The sequence below is a fragment of the Equus caballus genome, chromosome 7 (genome assembly GCF_041296265.1).
Source record: "Equus caballus isolate H_3958 breed thoroughbred chromosome 7, TB-T2T, whole genome shotgun sequence".
NCBI lineage: Eukaryota > Metazoa > Chordata > Mammalia > Perissodactyla > Equidae > Equus > Equus caballus.
Genome location: NC_091690.1, coordinates 88,764,836 through 88,783,526, shown reverse-complemented (window position 1 = coordinate 88,783,526; position 18,691 = coordinate 88,764,836). Strand labels below are relative to the sequence as shown.

The window sequence follows — 18,691 nt, the reverse complement described above, 5'->3', positions numbered from 1 at the left end:
TTCCCTTCACAGCAAATGTCAGCACATTGTTCTGGGGAGGGAATAAAAACTTTCCCCACCAGGAGTGAGACTGGAAATGGACACAAAATACAACTTGTTATGCTCCTGAAAGCTGCCAGATTGCACAATCTGGGAAATTAGATGTGCGTGAAGAATAACCCTGATGTTCTGGCTGCTGTGTTGTGCCCAAGAGGAATTTCCCAAATTTCTTCTTTTTGCTTCACACCTGTGTTCCCATTCATTCCCCTAGCGAAGTGTCAGTATATATAGCACCAGCCACATGACCCGGGCAGGCAGCACAGGCAGCCCAGCTCATCAGGAGTCCGGCAGAAAGGGACAGCCACAGGTGAGGGGCTAGAACTTTCCTACAGCTTTCCCCTTTGGAGATTCTCTTTGCCACCAGCTTCCTTGTGCTGCATCCCAGCTCTCTGCCTCCTTCCTGAGTCTCCTATTCTGACAATTAGAATTCAGCAATGTGAATACTTTTGGGGTAGGGATTTTGTTGTAAGCTTCTTCTGTGTGAAGTCAGTGATGGGTAGAACAGGCTGCTACAGATAGTTGTGGATGGTTTAACTCATCTCATATTACAGAGAGGTGTGTGGACACAAAATCCCCACGTGCCTCTCTGGGAAGTTTCTGTACAGTGGGCTTCAGAGATGATAGGGGATGATTGAAATGGACAGTGGTTTATTCTTAGAACTCATTGCAATCTCTCATCCAGTATATCGCTGGGGTTCCAATGAGACAAATGGAAATGGAGCACTGGACCCTCTGAAATACAATCTATCTGTCTATCCGTATAGATAGATATACATATACATATACATATGCGTGCATAAAATTGAGTGAGATTTATTTTTAGAACACAAAGGTGGATCAATTTTACCAAAAAAAGAAAAAGCCTGTCCACTTTTGTTGCATCTGCTTGACTCTCTACAGCAAAATGAAGCTTTCCATCGGCATCATTTTTTGTTCCCTGGTCCTGGGCGTCAGCAGCCGGGAATGGTTCACATTCCTCAAGGAAGCTGGTCAAGGTAAGGACCAAGGGATGGGTGGTGGGGAGGCTGCAACCGGCTGCCCCCAGGATTCGTTGAGCAGAGGCCACATCCCCAGAGGACAAAGGCCACAGGTGGGCAGACAAGGAGCACGGTTTTCATGATCGCAGTTCCTCAGGGCGTTTGTGGGCAGCTTTGCACTCTTTGGCGGGGATCCCTAGGACGGAGGTCATAAGGTTTGGGCCCCAACTTTCAGCAGGAGTGAGGAGGAGACGTAGAGTTCAGGGAGCATGTCCCCTAAATACGAGTGGGGCCCTACTGCCGCCTAGTGGGGAGTCAGGGACAGCTCATGTCTGTGTCTCAGGAGCCATGAAGTGGGTGCATCAGTGCGTGGGGTGTGTTGGCACCCCCATCCACTTAGTAATTACAACCAGAGTAAGTGAGCTTTTGATATGTCCTAGGCACTGTTCTAAGAGCTTTACATGGACGAATGAACTCATTTTCATCCTCAGCTTTTAATCCTTTCATCCTGCAATGTAGGTACCATTATCCCTTAACAGGGAAACTGAGGCACAAACTGATTAAATACTTAACAGATTAAATCCCAAAGCAGAGCGGGGGTTAGCCCAGGTCGTGGAGCTCCTCAGACCTGGCTATTAACCAGGCACCACACGGCCTCGCAGACCAGAGTGCACCTGGGAGAGGGAGGGAGCTGTGAACTCACACCCTGTTCTCTTCTGAGCAAATGGGCAACAGCGGGACGTGGAGCCTTTGGAAGCAACTCTGTAGAGCTCCTCTCCCCCCAGCAAAAGGCACAATGAATTCCTGACGACGGTTCCAGTGGGGCTGAGAATGACCAGGAAACCGGGAGCAAGAGATATTTACCTCACTAGCCATAGGAAAGTAGCAAAAACTTCTTTATTTCACAAGATCAATTTGTGAGTTTTTTCTGTGATACTCTCTGAATAATTGCTTTAAGAGTCTGCTGTTAATCCCATCTAAATTCTTGCAGACCCAGCTGAAAATCTCATTTCATCTCTTAGGCCACTGTTTCTCAAGGGCTGTCCTAGGACCACTTGCATGAAATCCCCTGGGGTCTGGGTGCTTGTGAAATGCAGACGCCTGGGTCCACACACTCCTCTCCCTGAATCTCAGTCTCTGGGGCCGAGTTGGAATCTGGCCCTTACTAAGCCCCCCGGGTGACATTTGTACACTAAAGGCTGAGAACCTCTCCCTCCAGTTTGACCCCTCAAGTGACAAAATGTGTCAGGCATTTTAGAAGTACTTATTGTGCAAGTCTGAACTCCTAGGATCTATTTAAATTAGTAACTCAGAGGGTATAAGTATAGTAAGAAAGTCATAGCTCTCAACACAACTATCATCTGAGCACCAGAAACAATAAAGACATCAAATGAAAGTAAGATATCTCAGGGAGATATCTCATAAACTGAGATCACAACTCTACGTTAGATTTTTCTCTTTTTCTTAATCAGCTAAGTTTTAAAAGGTTGCCATTTTATTCCTGCATGATCAGATTCCTTCCGTCCATGACTTCCTGATCTTCACCTTAGGTGAGCCTCTTGACTTTTTTGTCCCACTGTTCCCAAGGACCAGACAGATGATGGTACATTGACCACTTCAGTGTTCTAGAAGTCATACCTGTATCTCCTCAGTCTCTCTGCATAAACACTCTGAGGGAGGCAACACTCCTCCACTTTACTGGGGACGACGCTGTCCCTTAGAGCTGGTGGGTCGTTGCCCTGTGTTGCACGTGATCACCCAGGTTCTTCACAGCTCTCTTAGGGACTCACCTTTATCACCTGCCCATTGGATTCTGACCCCCATCCAGGCGCAGATGTGCACGGACACTCAGACGTACTCAGGACCGAGCTGTCCTCACGCTGCCCATGGGAACGAGTTTCTCCCATGACTGGGTTAGGAGCACCGTGGGTGCACAGCCTCCCTCAGAGTCGCCTTTGTCCTCACTCTCAGGTCAGAGGGTCCCCTGCATCTTTCCAGGTAGAGGCTCATTGTACAACCAAACCTCCCTCAGGGACCATCCCACCTTGTCATCACACGCATCACACACGGCCGAACACAATGCAGCAATAGAGCTGGGAATGCAATCAGGCAGAATAAAATTTGCACCTGGTGTGATTCTCATCACATTAACCAGGAAGGAATATTCATCTCAAGCCAACACCATCTCCAAGGACTCTTTCAAAGGATGAAATCTTGAAATCAGTGGGAGGAAATTTCTTATTACTCTATTTTGCCAAGATGTGATCACCTTCATCTCATCATTTTTTTTCCTTCCAGGGGCTAAGGACATGTGGAGAGCCTACTCTGACATGAGAGAAGCCAATTACATAGGCGCAGACAAATACTTCCACGCCCGCGGGAACTATGACGCTGCACAGAGGGGCCCTGGGGGCGCCTGGGCTGCTAAAGTCATCAGGTGACTCGGGACCTGGGGGTGCAGGGGTGGGTGCTCAGAGCTGGGCTGCCTTTGGGAATGAGGAGGGGTAGGCCCCGGAGAAGTGACCTGTAGGGACCGTGGCCCCTCCTCCTCCTCAGGCCCACCGTACCGCTCTGTTCCCAGTGTGGGGTCTGAGTGGTGATGGAGCCAGAGCAGGGCTGTGGGAATGGGCGACTCCCAACCCTCCCCTCTGGGTGCTGTTCACCCAGCATCAGGGCATCAGTGAGGCTGGGTGGGCTGTGCCGGGGCAGGCTGAGTGTATGGGCCCCTCTCTCCTTGGCTCCTCTCAGAGCCATCCCTGGGAAAGAGGAGACACAGGGAGGGTGGGGATGTTGCTCATCAGCCCCGGATTAATCTCCTGCCTGCCCTCCTCCATCAGCGATGCCAGAGAGAATGCTCAGAGATTCACAGACCGTTTCAAGTTTGGAGACAGCGGCCAGGGAGCAGCAGACTCGAGGGCCGACCAGGCTGCCAATGAATGGGGCCGGAGTGGCAAAGACCCCAATCACTTCAGACCTCGTGGCCTGCCTGACAAGTACTGAGCTTCCTCTTCACTCTGCTCTCAGGAGACGGGCTGTGAGCCCGCTGAGGGCAGGGACACCCAGTTATTGAGGTCTATGGCCACAGAAGCCAGTGGGGGTCACAGAATTAGTGTCTAATAAATGCTTAAGAGATTGAATTTGTTGAAAGCGCGTGCTATTCTTTGGTCTAAGGACTGCCTGTTTCCCAGGGGGCGATGGGTGGACACTGAGGTGAAGGCTGACCCTGTGCCTGTGTGTGTGGGTGCAGGGGAGACAGTCTCTGCGACACACAGGACAGACACCATGCACGACCTTCCCCCCATCAGCCCTGCTCCCCTCTGCAGGCCCCTCTGGTTACATTGGTGCTATTTCCTGGTCCTCCTGTCTCCAGGCCTCCTCACTCCCTCTCAGTTGTGTCCTGTCACTTCCCTGCCCCCAGGGTCTAGTCCCCTTAGTTTTGTTCCTTGGTGGCCTCTGTCCCTGGGGACAGGGGACCCAGCTACGGGAGGAGTGGACCATGGAATCCTGCTCCAGGAACTGCCACCTTGGTCTTCTGTGCATTTCTCAGCAACAGTTATAAATCCAATTATTAACCAATTTCTGCCCATCCCATCCAAGAAAAGCCTCAGAGAAGTTTCCCTCCACCTTTTTTTCATTCCTTACACAGAAGTTCCCAGGAACAAAACATGTTAAGAAGCAGAGGCCTAGAGACAACATCAAGACTGCGTGTCAGGAGACCTTGTCTTGTTCAGATATGTTTTGCGTCCCGAGAGGAACTTAATTGCCCCCCCGAGCCCTTCCCAACAGAGGGGAGCCAGCGGCGTGTTATTTCCAGTGGGGAAACCAGGGTCGGTAACAAAAGGGGATGGGGTCTGTGAGAGCACAGGAATTACAGGAGACTCTCTAAATCATGGACTCCTACAGCAACCAAGAATCTTCAGAAATTTGTACAGCAATGTTCACAGGAGGATTATTCAAAATAGCCAAAAAGTGGAAGCAACTAAAATATTTGTCACTTAATGGGTATTTAAATGAAGTGTGGTAAATTCATACAAGAGACTATTATTCAGTCATAAAAGGAATGACGTACTGATACGTGCTACAGCATAAACTTGATAACATTATGCTAAATAAAAGAATCCAGACACAAAAGCCCACATATTGTACGTTTTATTTATATGAAATGTCCACAATTGGCAAATCCAAAGAGACAGAAAGAAGATTCGTGGTTGTCAGGGGCTGGGGCAGGGGGAATTGGAGAGACTGCTAAAGGGTGTGAGGTTTCTTTTTGGGATGATGAAAATGTTCTGGAATTACATAGAGCTGAAGAGTGCACAACCTTGTGAATATACCAAGACACTACTGAATTGTACACTTTAAAAAGGTGAATTTGGGGCTGGCCTGGTGGCATAGTGGTTAAGTTTACGTACTCCACTTTGGCAGCCCTGAGTTTGCCAGTTCAGATCCCAGGTGTGGACCTACGCACCGCTCATCAAGCCATGCTGTGGCAGGCGTCCCACATATAAAGTAGAGGAAGATGGGCACAGATGTTAGCTCAGGGCCAATCTTCCTCAGCAAAAAGAGGAGGGTTGGCAGCAGATGTTAGCTCAGGGTTGATCTTCCTTAAAAAAACATAAGAGTAAATTATATCTCAGTTTAAAAACTGTATGAGAAAAATTTTGTAAATAATAGACTATGGTCCTGGGGAAAAAAGGAGAGGACGTTCATTAAAAATGCGTGCCACGTGGACAAAGAGAACAATTTAGTTGTTACCAGGAGAAGGGAGTTGGGAGGTGGGCACAAAGGGTTAAGGGGCGCACCTATACGGTGACTGACAAATAATCACGTACAACTGAAATGTCACAATTTTCTAAACTATCATAACCTCAATAAAAATTAAAAAATGAAAAAAAGTAATAGCACTGAGCTATGGAAACTTTAAGTAATGTATGGACATGGGTTGCAATAGTTGTGGCCCACTGGAACAAAACCCAATATATAATAAAAAACTTATCTATAAAGAAAAAAATAAAAATAATGTTTGCCACAGCCTTAAAATAGAGTACTATGCAGTCACCTAAGACAATATCCATGTTATATAGGAGAGTGTTTAGAAGTTCTGTTTACTGTTATCTCGTTGAGACAACTAAAGACCCTGCTGTTTATCTCGTGCATAGGGAATTTTCTAAAGAATATTATTATCTCCTTGTGAAAGAAGAAAAAGAGCTCTTGCTATGTTTAGCGTGAGATATTAATTATGTTTTGGTTAAAAAATAAAAACTAGGGATTCCTGAGATTGGCCAGAAGAATATTTGAATAATAATAACAGTCACAACGGCTGACACTTGTTGAACTCGGACTATTCCTAGTGCGTCACATGACTCTAGGATGCAGATCACTTTGCCCATCAGGACACTGGGCACAGAGAGGCCGAGTCACTTGCTCAAGGTCACAGAGCTAGTGAGTGGCAAGGCCAGGATCCGTCCCAGGCATTCGGCTTGAGGCTCCTGCCTTGACCTACACCACTTTCTCAATTAGTAAGTATTGATCGATAATAATAAGACCCCCAAGTCCTCAGAGAGGACTCACAGTTAGTGGCCAGGGAGAAAAGCCGCCACTGCTGATGTGACTGTTGTGGGGAGAGAAGGACCAGGCAAGACCCAGCCCCGCCTGGGGGCGGGAGCTCAGCAGTGAGGCGCATGGAGCCAGCCTGGTCACAGCCTGGACTCTGCTCGGTGTGTCATCCACCCCATTCAGAGGTCCGAGTCCCCACCTACACCCTCCTGCTCTTCCGGACAGCGCTGGGGAGCCCATCGCAGCCAAGTGTGGTCCAGGAGGAGCTTGATCCAGCATCCTGGGAGGGAGAATGCCAGGTCAGGACATGGCCAGGTCCAGGGACAGGACAGGGGAACAGGAGGACTGGAGTCGGTGTAACTTACTTTTTATATTTACATCATCACAAAACAGACCACTGCTTTTCTTCTTTAAGTTCATGATCTTAAGAGGACTCAAAATGGTAGAAAGCGCCAGTCGCTGCACCTTCCTTGGGCACCAGCCTGCCTGGACCACTCGGTGGGCTGTCCCCTGAATAACCCCAGGCTCTTTGGGTCTCACTATGGGGAAGCGTGGACGTCCATTCTCCCCTGGGCTCCAGACGGTAGTTGGGGGTTGCCCAGAGATTAGAGTCTGAGGACCTTCAGTACTTTCCTCACAAGCCCCAAGCTGGGCTGCACCTGCGGGTAAGGAGGTCAGGGGTTCCGCAGTGGGGACCTGGGGACATCAGAGTGAGGGAAGGGTGAGGAAGTGGGTTCTGTCAGGGGAGAGACAATGCAGCCTGTGAGGATGGCTGAGAATCTACTGTTGCTTATCTGACGGATCCTTAACCTGGATGACAGACCAAGTCTAGGTGATAAAGCCTCAGGGAACAGAAGCTTTCCCCAACCTCAGCCCCTCCCCACCCCCACCACCTCCCCATGGTCCTTAGGGCAGTTTCCCAAGTATTTCTTTGCAAATGGTCCCAGAGAGCAGGAGTGAGAGAGGGGGAAGTAACACCAGGGAAGAACAAGGCCAATATAACGACAGATTATAGAGCAGCCTCGAGTAAGAGCCTCACAGCTGGAGTTCAGCCCCACTGGGACCGTCTGAGGACTCTAGTAAAACGTGTCTCAGCACGATCCACCAGGAGCCGGAAAAGAAAAGCGCCCGTCCACTGGCTTCCATCTCCATGGTCAAGGGTGGGCCCTCAAAGGTCAACTTCCCCCCATTTCTTGGTGTGCACGTGGGAGTGCCCAGTGGGTTTCCCTGGGGTGTGAAGAGGAAGGTCTATGAAGTGGAGCCAAAGCAAGGTGCTCTCAGGGTGCACCCACGTGAGACGGATCAATGCCCACAGCGAGCTCATGACTGCAGCAGCGGCTGGAGCGGAGGAGGGGCGGGAGGGTCTGGAGCAGTGCGGAAGCGGGTCAGCTACCCCACGGCCCGGTGCTTATGTAAGGCATGTGGACAAACACAGGCTCCCCAACGCATGGACGCAGTAAACTCACTCAGGAATGAAGGACTGTGGCTCTTAGACTGAGAATACCAGAGAGAGAAGGAAAAGACACTGGTTACCCAAGGGGTGGGGGGAGCAGGGGTGACTGGGAAGGACAGAGGGGCGTAACGACCGTGGACGTGTGGGATGAACCAGCCATGAAGCCTGAGGCGCACATGGACAGAGGCTGCCCCAGGGGGACGTGATCTGAACCACAGTGCTCCGATGGCTTTGGGAGTGCTGCGGGGCTTTCGCAGGTCAGGGACATGGTGGCACTCTTACCAACAAGATTATGTCTGCTACATACCACACAATATATTGCTTAAAATAGGTTGTTTTTGTGTCTTACAACAAAAGTAGTTAGTTTGAAGTTGGGGTAAAACTAGAATAATAGGATGGCCATTATTGGCTAGTGGATCCAAGGAATACACAAGCCACAGGGTCCACTGGTGGAGGTAAGTCCCAAAGGCCATGACCAGCAGCTTTGCAGCTAGGGTCTGGCCCCAACTTCCAAACTGAGCTCAGGCTGCACTGTCTCGTCTGGCTGGGAGTCCAGTGTCCTCTTCTCCTCCAGTTCCAGACTCAGTCTACAATCCCCAGCTCAAAAAAGCCATTCAGCCAGCTCCCACTCACATGGGGTAGGGCAACCAGACAGCCTGAGCTGTTGTTGACCCAGCTGGAGCCCAGCTCCCAGGCACCCCTCACACAAAGCTATTTCTCCAAAATTATTTACCCCTGAATAACTGAGAACAGAGCAGGCTGTGAGACTGACTCTACGCTCCCTTCAGTTACGGGAAGGCCAAGTGCTGTAACAAAACCACGGAAGCTTAAGGAATATGGAAATTTGTGACTCACTTACAGTTAGTGGCCACTAATCCAGCTGCCAGGGGCCTGGGGCGTGCTGTCTTCAGATTCCTTCCATGTGGCTGCTCTGCCAGGCTGCGGACTGAGCCTTGCTGCTCAAAGCTGATCCAAGGACAAGAACCCTGAGTGTCACCTGGGATCTCATCAGAAATGCACGATCTCAGGCTCCACCTCAGTGCTACTGTGGCAGCCAGGACCAGTTATATAACGTGTGTTAAGTGCAGAACAAAAACGTGGGCCAAAGTCAGAAATTACTGAGAATCCCAAGATGGTGAAAGCAGGACATGAAGCCAAGGACAGGGCCCTGCTGAGCACGGGGCTCCACCCTTCTGCTCGGGCCTCATGCCGTGAGGACGGGAGGTTTACCAGGAAAAGCTACACAGCCCGGGTAGAAACACAGATCCACATCACTAAACCCAGGCTCTGCCCATGACGATCAGATGTAAACAGGGCCTCGCCCACTAAGGAACACGGGAACTTGATATTCAGATGGATTCAGAGAGTCGCCCATGTGGAATAATGAACCACCTGGGCAAGATGAGAAACCTCCATCTAAGAAAACATCCTCTGGACTCGGGACACAGCAGGGCCTCTTAGTATCTTTCTGAACTCTCAGAAGAGCTCCCGAGAGGGAATTTTCCAGGCCTCTCTTGTGATCCTCTAGACCCCGGCTGACTGGACGCGCCAGGCTCGTCATCACGGCACAGCAGCGCTGTGTGCAATTCTGCAGGGTTTTCAGGAAGTTTAGTGGGATCCAGATTCTACCACAGGAAGGGGCGGGAGAGCTGATTTTGGCCCGGCCTTCACTCTAAAGTTGCTGTTCCTGCCTCGAGGGAGATTTCAGCCCCTTATTCAGCCACAAAATGGTTAGGATGGTAGATTTCATGTTATCTGTAATTTACAGTTAAAAAAATTTTTGACACGTAGACCTTCGTGAAGGGACAGACCCCTGGTGGGATCTCAGCAGGCAGTGGGGCAAAGGGCACGTCAGGGTTGAGCGGGGGCACAGCCAGAGGGCCAAGAGCAGAGTGTATCCAAGAAGCAGAGAACCCAGGATGAGAGGCAAACTAGGGCTCTGAACTGAGAGTTTGCACACAAGTCAGAGGGCCTTGAACACCAAGCTCAAGGATTTGGGCTTTATTCTGAAAGCAGAGGAGAGCCCCCACAGTCTCTGATTGGGGAGAGGCTCGGTTAAGCCTGTGCCTCAGGGGACAAGGACTCTGAGAAGGAATCTCCAGTGTACCTCCCAGGAGATCGAGACAATTGCTCTCTCAGGGGTCTTGGTTCATCTGTGAACCAGGATAACTGTACGTCCAAATCTGGGAACAACGTGGGGGTGGGGGCCAGTTGAAGGAGGTTAGATTTGTCTCTAAATCTACAGAGTCCAGGGCTGGGGCAAGATCCCTGGGTTCCGCATCTTTAACCAGGTCTGGGGTGACTGATGGGTGGCGGGCTGTGAATCACCTGATTGTGGTACCTGACGGGCTGCTGACATTGCCACGTGCGCAGACTGAGCGGTGGTGGTGGGAAGGCAGGGTACACAGTGAGGAAAGAGAGCTCCCTCAGGCTGCTGCCCCTGTCTAGGCAAGAAGGAGTGAGAAGGTGGGCAGGGGACGAGAGAGAACAGAAAAGAATGACTAATGGAAAACCCCACCAACCTAGAATTGAGAGGATTTACCTAGTAATTGGAAGTGAGGGTTGAGGAGGGGAAGAGGCAAGGATGACCACAAGGTTGTGAGCTTGACCAGGGCAGTGACAAGTTTAATAGGTGCAAGAACCTCAGTTTTGGTCTTCCCCCTCCCTCTGATTCATATAAACCAGTTTACACGGGTCTGATCACTACTGGGTGAAAGATGTTGCAAACCTTTCAGACAACAGCTCACCCTTGTTACCCACAGACCAGGTCCCGGACACTACGCTCTGCACTTCAGTCTCATTTGATTGTCACTGCCGGCTAGCTCTAACCCCAGTCTACATGCTGCACTCATCGTGCATTCATCGTGTCATTTCATCCTCAGACTATCCTAAGTGAGTGCTACTATGAGCCCCATTTCACAGATGAGGAAACTGAGACAGAGAAACTCCCCCAAGGTCTTTTAGAAAAAGAGCCGACGTTCCAAGTCAGACCGTGTCCCTGAGAACCCAGGCTCTGAGCTGCTCTGCTCCCTGAGCCCCGTCACCCAGCTGTCAGGGCTGCACACAAAGGTGAGCGAGGCCACCGTGAGCCACAGTCTGTGCAGCATTTCCAGGCAAGTGAAGGACACGAGTTGTAGTTGAAAACGCTGCCTAACATCCACGAAGACTGTTCAAATTTACATGTTTAACTGAATGGGAGGTTGGGTTTTTTCTATTTGTTTGCCTTGGAAATAAATTCAGATGATGTGATTTTTTTTTAATACTAGCAAATTCTCTGTACCCTTTTGGTAAATGAGGATTGCTGTAACACGCCCCAGAAAGATCTGTTGGGAAATGATTGCACAGTCGTGCAGTTCAGGCTGTCTCCTGAGATTTCCTGTGGGTCCTCTCTTGGATAAGCGCTGTGTAACGACCAAACCGACAGACTGTGCAGGGAGGGCTCTCGCCCATTATCTTAGTACAGACATTCAGCATAATCCAGTCCAGCCAAGATCCAGCTGACGCTAGTGGGAAGGTGGACATGGGTATGATGCTCCCGAGTGAAGGGTGAGGAAGCCAGAGCTCAGTGAGCAGGCAGAGACCTGAACAGGATGCTCACGCCTTACAGCGCAGTCTGCCTACACAGGGCCTGTGGAGCTCCCTCAGGCAACTCCGCCTCATCCCTTACTGCCGGTTTCAGCATTTGTTCTGTACCTTTGATGCCTGTCATGTCGGATTTATTCAAGCCCAAGTTGCCCTCCCTCAGTGGAAAGGATGTATTTGTCTTACGCACCATCGTAGTGGAAAAATGTGGAAGCCCTTCTCCTCTCACTGCTTTGTCAGGAGTCAAAATCTGAAAGGAGTGGACAGTTTCCATTCCTTCACTTCTCCGGTATCTCACCAGCTTCATTTTGGTTATTTTGTCTCTTTCCAGGGCCTTGGGACTTGGTGGGAGCCTACTGGGACATGAGACACGCCAATTACCAACATTCAAGCAGATACTTCCATGCCCGGGGGAACTATGATGCTGCACAAAGGGGCCCTGGGGGCATCAGGGCAGCTAAAGTGATCAGGTTACTGGGGTCCTGAGGAGGTCAGTGAGGGGGCAGCAGAGCTGTCTGTCTCCAGAGTCAGAAGGACCTGTGGCCTCCCTCCTGCCCCTGCTCCTGGGGTCTGGGTGGCCAGCAGAGCCAGAGCAGGGCTGGTGTGGACGTGCCTCCCCCACCCCCAAAGAGAAAGGGAGGGGTTTCTGCAGAGCTCTGTTGCGGGACACAGAAAGAACCAGCTGACCCGGACCTTTGCCCAAGGAGGTGCGTGTTTTAACCCCTTCTTCTTGAGCATGGGCTCTTCCAGCTTCCTCTGAAAGTCATTCCTTGGTGGAAAGGAAGAAGGGAATTGGGAGGTGGAGCTGTCTAGAGTGACCCAGGAGACAATCTCCTCTCTCGCTTCCTTCTAGCAATGCCAGGGAATATCTTCAAGGACTCTTACACAAGTTGTCCTTCGGAAGCAGCAGCTATGACTTGGAGGACCTGACTTCCGACCGGAGAGCTGGGGAATGGGGCTGGAGTGGCAACGACCCCGAGCACTTCAGACCTGCTGGCCTGCCTAACGAGTACTGAGCTCCCTGCTCCCTCTGCTCTCATGGGATGAGGCTGTGAGCCACACAACTCTCCCCACAAACAGGGCACAGTGCCACTGAGCTTTGTGTCCCCAGGAACTGATAAAGGGCACCCAGAGGTGCCAAATAAATGTTTGTCAAACTGAATTTGTTGATGGAAACTATAATCTTTAAGAAAGACTCTCAGGAAGAATGGCCACCTGATCCCACATGCAAGACAAATAACACTGTTGAGGAAGAACCTGTGACTGTGGGGGCCCAGGGACCCCCACCAGATCTGTAACTATGCCATGTCCTCACACGACCCCAATGTGCCCCTCTAGTCTGTAGTGGCCCCAGTTCCTCCTCCTGAGTAAGCTGAGTGGTAAAGCATTGGCCATAATGCTGGGCTCCTCAATGGCTGGCCGCATGGCTCTGGCACAAGTCCTGGGCAGCCTCTGCCCGCCACTTCTTCATTGTGACCGGGCCTCCCTGGTTATTTTGTTGCTGTGCCCAGGCCTCTCTGTGTCCAGACACTTCACTGCCCAATCAGGTGCATCCTGCCCCCTCTGCCTCCAGGCCTTGTCCCCAGGGACCTCTTTCCCAATCAAGAAGGTACGTTGCTTTGGGAAGCCTAATCCCAGGATCCCTATCCTGGAAACTTCCATCTGGGACTCCAGCTTATTTCTCATCAGTATCAGAGACTAGCCTTAACTCAACTGGTCACCAGTCCCTGCTCATTTTACCTAAGGAATAGTTCTCATGTTAGTTTCCCTTGTCTTCATTCTCACTATCTTGAGTTCAGATAAACTCTCCTTCCATTTCTAGAGGGAAGTCAAATGTGGGGAGACTCAAGCGCAATTTAATAAGGGCCTCCACAGAAGCTCACATTGGGGGCAATCCAAACTCTGCTGGGGTGTGGGAGGCTGATGAACAGTAATTGGAGTAGCTTCCATTTTCTTTCATTGCAAATGCCAGAATGTGCTGTATACTTTACAGGCCTTATTTGATTTAAGCCACAGAGAAAGTCTTTGCAGTTCTCATTTGGAGCAACTGAGGTTTTTCCATTAAATAATATGTTTGCTGAAAAATTTGGCATTTAATCTTATAAAATTAAGAAGATTCCCTTCGAAGTGCGGTTTTCTAAAGGATTTTTTTAAACTAGAAATGTGTCCTGAGCTTCATCAAGTGCTTTTTTGGATCAGTTGAGATAATATCATTTTTCTCTTTCAGCTATTAAAATGTGGTGAATTACATTGATTGATGTTGTAACGTTGACCCATTTTTGCATCTCAAGAATAAGCCACACTCAATCATGAGACAGTTTTAATACTCAGATTTGGTTAGTAAACGCTATATTTTATTTTGAGTTATTGTGCCTTTGAGCAAAGTGGGGCTATTGTTTTATTTTCTTGTATTGCCCATCTCTGGTTTGGGAATCAAGATTATTCTAGTTTCTTTAGAATGGGCTGAACAACTTCATTCTTTATCTGTTTTCTACAACGACTTGTATAACATAGAATTAACTGTCCCCTGAGACTTTAGCTGAACTCCCTGAAAACCATCTGGCCTTGGCAGGAGATATTGGGGAGGAGAGATCTTTGACAACCACTTCAATTTGTCTAATGCTTATTTGGCTTCCTAAAGATGTCTAAACCTCTTACATCACATAGGTGTCTTACTGACTCAAATAGCTTTGAGGGTGTTATTTCATCTAAATTAACAAGTCATATGTCACTGTGAGTTGGTTAAATTGAGATCTGAGAACAGTGACTCCATATTAAGCCCAAATTTGAACCAGGAAAGGAGAACTCAGATTAACTCTATTTAGGACTGTATGAGGAGTCTGTCTGCCTCTGTGAGCTGGTTTTAAGCAGCTCAGAATAATGCTCTTGAAGAGTTTTTATGCTGAGAAATGCTATAGTCATTGAAAGGTAGAATAATTATTGGGTTTTGTTTTGTGTTGTGTTGTGTCGTGCTTATTGCTGTTGTTGATTGCTGTCTCATGGTTCTACCAAAAGTCACCCTGCGCACACCCAGGGAATGCAGGCATGAATGTACTCGTGTACCTGTGAGCCATCAGCAGTCAGCTTAGAGGAGAAACACTGTAGATCTGTTGTCCTAAATGCTTGTTTCTAGGTTTGATAGTCAGGTTAGACTTGTACATGATTCTAGGAAAGTCGGTCATCTTTTCTTATGACACTTGTGGCTCAGTGGAGAGCGTTTTCCCATGCTCCTGGACCTGGGCAGAGTGAGGAGCCACCCAGAGCAGGAACCACCCACAGCCTTAGCAGGTCGTCTCCCCTCAGAAGAATTAGGGACTGCGGCCCTGAACAGACACACATAGAGGTCATGGCGCTGGTCTCCGGAAGCTCGGAGCAGCTGTGTAAGCGTGTTTTCCTTTCCGATGTGTGCATTCCCCCTCCCCACAGTGTTTGTTTTCTTGCAGAGAAAATGCAGCCATTTAATCAACAGAATACACAAGAGTTTAATAATTTCTTCAGTTGTTCAAGTGTAATACTCTCTTTTAATCTCCCTCAGTGAATTGGAGAATGGGGAGTGGGGAATCAAGCCTTATTTGGTGCTGAAGCTGTGTATTTGCAGTAGCTGCCCTTTCCTCCAAGATTGGTTTGTCTGCGCCTAGGACAAAGGAAAGGATTTGTGGAACTTGGAACTGGAAGGAGAAGTCCCAGGCAGGTGCTGGATACTGTTTAACAGCTGGCTCTTTGAAAGAAAAAATAAAGCCCTGACTTATAACGTTTGTCCATTTCCATGGTGTAAATACTCCCATCACGGCTCATTTCAAGCTACCAGTGACATAACAGTTGGCTCACAAAATCCCTGAAAACGGCACAGTGGCTCTCCTGAGCTGGTCTGAGCAGCTGCAGACCACCACAGAGGAGTCCACTTCCAAAGGGTAAAGACTGCCAGCTGTACATTTGAATCGAAGTTGAAAGTTTCATAGATTCCCTGGAAGAAAAAAAAGAAGCAGAACAAAACTTTTAATCCGTTACAGAAGTGTAAGGTTTTCAAGAAAACTCTCCAGCTTGAGAGAAAAATGAAAGTAGAGGTCTCATAATGTTTGCAAGGACAGCTGAGCCGTAAATGACCTCCTCTGTACTTGGAGCAAGCACGTTAAATAGGTTATAGAAATTGGTCACCAGAGGACTGAACAAGATCATGGTCTACTCTTAAAGACAGTTACAAACTGAAAAAAAAAACTGCAACAAAGTTAAGAATTAGCGTTCAGCAAAAGATACCATATGAAACTTGAAGGAAAGAAAAAGGCAAAGCTCATTGGACTCGTTTGTGGTTCTAGGACTGTAACTCATTATTCTAAAAATTCATAAGCAAAGGGAAAAATAAATCATTTTACAAGAATTAGCGCGTGGCAGTAAAATATAATTTTGTTGAATTATGAGTTTGTTAAATATAAAACCAAATCCACTTACTTCCATAAAAAGCGACTGAAAATAGAGTGACAATAAAAGCCACAAACTGGGGAACATATTTGCAATGTACTTAATCAAAAAGACTTTGTATCAAGTGTATGTAGAACTCCTACTAATCAACAAAAAGAGGAAAAGGAAATGACTAGAAATTTCACAGAAGGGGAACACAGATGGCTCATCAATGTATAGAAATGGTGAATCTCAAGATAATCAGGGAAATGCAAATTTAAACTGCAATGTGACACTATTTATCTCTCACCAACTTGACATAAAAACAAGTCTGGCGGGGCTGGCCCCGTGGCTGAGTGGTTAAGTTCGCGCGCTCTGCTGCAGGCGGCCCAGTGTTTCGTTAGTTCAAATCCTGGGCACGGACATGGCACTGCTCATCAGACCACGCTGAGGCAGCGTCCCACATGCCACAACTAGAAGAACCCACAACGAAGAATACACAACTATGTACCGGGGGGCTTTGGGGAGAAAAAGGAAAAAATAAAATCTTTAAAAAAAAAAAAAAACAAGTCTGGCCTACCACCTATGTTTTCTTCTAGGAGTTTTATGGTTTCAGGACTTATGTGAAGTCTTTAATCCATGTTAAGGTAATTTTTGTGTGTGGTGTAAGACGGGTCCAGTTTCATTGTTTTGCATGTGTCTGTCCAGTTTTCCAGCACCATTTATTGAAGAGACTTTCCTTTCCTTTCCTCATTGTATATTCTTGGCTCCTTTGTCATAAATTAGTTGAACTAATTTCTGGGCTCTCTCTTCTGGTCCATTGATCTACGTGTCTGTTTTTATGCCAATATCACATAGATTACTGTCGCTTTGTCATATAGTTTGGAATCAGGAAACTTCATATCTTCAACTTTGTTCTTCTTTCTCAATATTACTTCGGCTCTTTGGAGTTTTTTGTTCCATTCAAATGTTAGGATTTCATGCAAATTTTAGGGTTGTGTGTTTTATTTCTTTGAAAAATGCCCTTGGAATTTTGATAAGGATTGCATTGAATCTGTATATCACCTTGGGAAGTATGAACATTTTAACAACATTAATTCTTCCCATCCCTGAGCACAAAAAGGATCTAAAGGCGTTTTCATGATGCTGGATATAATCGCTGTTTTAAAACCAGTAACATTTTAAATAGTACATGAATTGTAGCCTTAAAGGATGCCCACAAATGTTTTCACTGGATATTGAGCAAGTAGTTCATACTGGAAAGAGAAATCTGAAGAGTAAGAGAAAAAGAGCTCTTGCAGATAGAAATCTAGATAAAGTGTTGTTTAACTTTAACAAAATAGGGGACTTGAGATGCAAAAAATTATACACCCAACATTCCGTCTGTCCACGATCCTCCTCTGGCCCTTTCTTTCCTCGGGGTAAGTTCTGAGCGTCTCAGGCCTGTCTCTCTCTCTCTCTCTCTCAGGGCTGTCTAGTGGATCCAGGCTTAGCCTTAGGCCCCGGCAGGAGCTCCTGACTGCTGGAAACAGAAGTCCTGCCGAGGCGAGGAGAGAACGTTTCCTCTTCTCCTGCAGCTGCGCGAGATGCAGATGGTTCCTGCATCAAAACGCCGTCCTGGCAACAGGTATTTCTCACAAAGGAAACTCCAAAGACACCCAGACTTCAGAGAATGTTGCTACGTCCTATACAATGAAACCGTTATCTTTAAAACTGTATTCTGATTGATAACTTACCTATTAATGTGTTAATAATGTGTTGTCTTGGTAATAATATAGTAATCAATCTTTCCATCTTTGGTAAAGTATAAATTACTATGAATTTTCATGGTTGAGCCAGAAGAGCTAAAATGTGTTAAGTGTTTTACATGCGCCCAGAACTGGTCCCAGCCCCTTTCAGGGTCAGTCATGTCGTCCTGATAACAACCCTCTGAGTTCGGTGTCGTTATTTTCTTCATTTGATACTCATGGACCTGCTCATCCTTTTTCCTGCTGTCCCTCCAAATCTGGGACTAATGCCTCAGATGCCATTCTTGGTCAGGCCAGCCTGTGGGGTTCTTTGTGTGTGTGGGGTGTGTGTGTGTGTGTGTGTGTGTGTGTGTAAGATTCACTCTGAGCTAACATCTGTGCCGGTCTTCCTCTATTTTGTATGTGGGCCGCTGCCACACCTTGGCTTGACAAGTGGTGTAGGTCCACGCCTGGGATCCGAACCCACAAACCCTGGCCATGGAAGCAGAGTGTGCCAGAATTAACCTCTACCCCATGGGGCCAGCCCCTTTTAGGGCTTTTTCCTTTACTTTAGTTTCTGATCTTTTACTAAGGTTTCTGATCTTTCTCTTTCACTTACATTTATCGTAACAGAAGAAATGGAGGCATCTCAGGCCTCTCAAAAGCCTGCTCACATGAAGCTAGTAGACTAGGAATCCATCTGGTTTATTATGAAGAACAGGTCACTTTCTAGAGGGAAGGGGGCGTCACTATTAACAATCAAACTGGGATAATAGGTGCTAACAGAGACTGTCTCCCCAAACAGGGACACAGTGACTCATGGGAGGCTGTTGGGAAATCCCTTTAAGGCCTGGAGATCCTGATCTCCCCATGACAGGGTAACTTGTTTTTGCAAGATAAGCAAGTGAAAAAGGCAGACGGCCACTATGGTCTACTGCTCCAAGCATGGCCCTGCAAGGAACTGG

At 48.0% G+C, this 18,691-nt stretch overlaps 1 protein-coding gene across 3 annotated transcripts; it reads left to right on the top strand.

Moving 5' to 3' along the window:
- The first annotated feature begins 292 nt into the window (after nt 1-292).
- On the top strand, nt 293-4,153 carry LOC100056698 (serum amyloid A protein-like). 3 transcript variants are annotated; one of them, XM_001504956.7, is made up of 4 exons: nt 293-346; nt 940-1,034; nt 3,315-3,453; nt 3,854-4,153. In XM_001504956.7, exons 2-4 carry the CDS (start codon nt 944-946, stop codon nt 4,014-4,016), a joined length of 393 nt encoding a protein of 130 aa, XP_001505006.1. In that variant the 5' UTR covers nt 293-346; nt 940-943; the 3' UTR covers nt 4,017-4,153. The 3 variants fall into 3 exon arrangements, with proteins under 3 accessions (XP_001505006.1, XP_070129524.1, XP_070129525.1); XM_070273423.1 differs by having other exon boundaries at nt 327-346; nt 863-1,034; XM_070273424.1 differs by lacking the exons at nt 293-346; nt 940-1,034 and adding an exon at nt 3,219-3,239.
- The last annotated feature ends 14,538 nt before the right edge of the window (nt 4,154-18,691 follow it).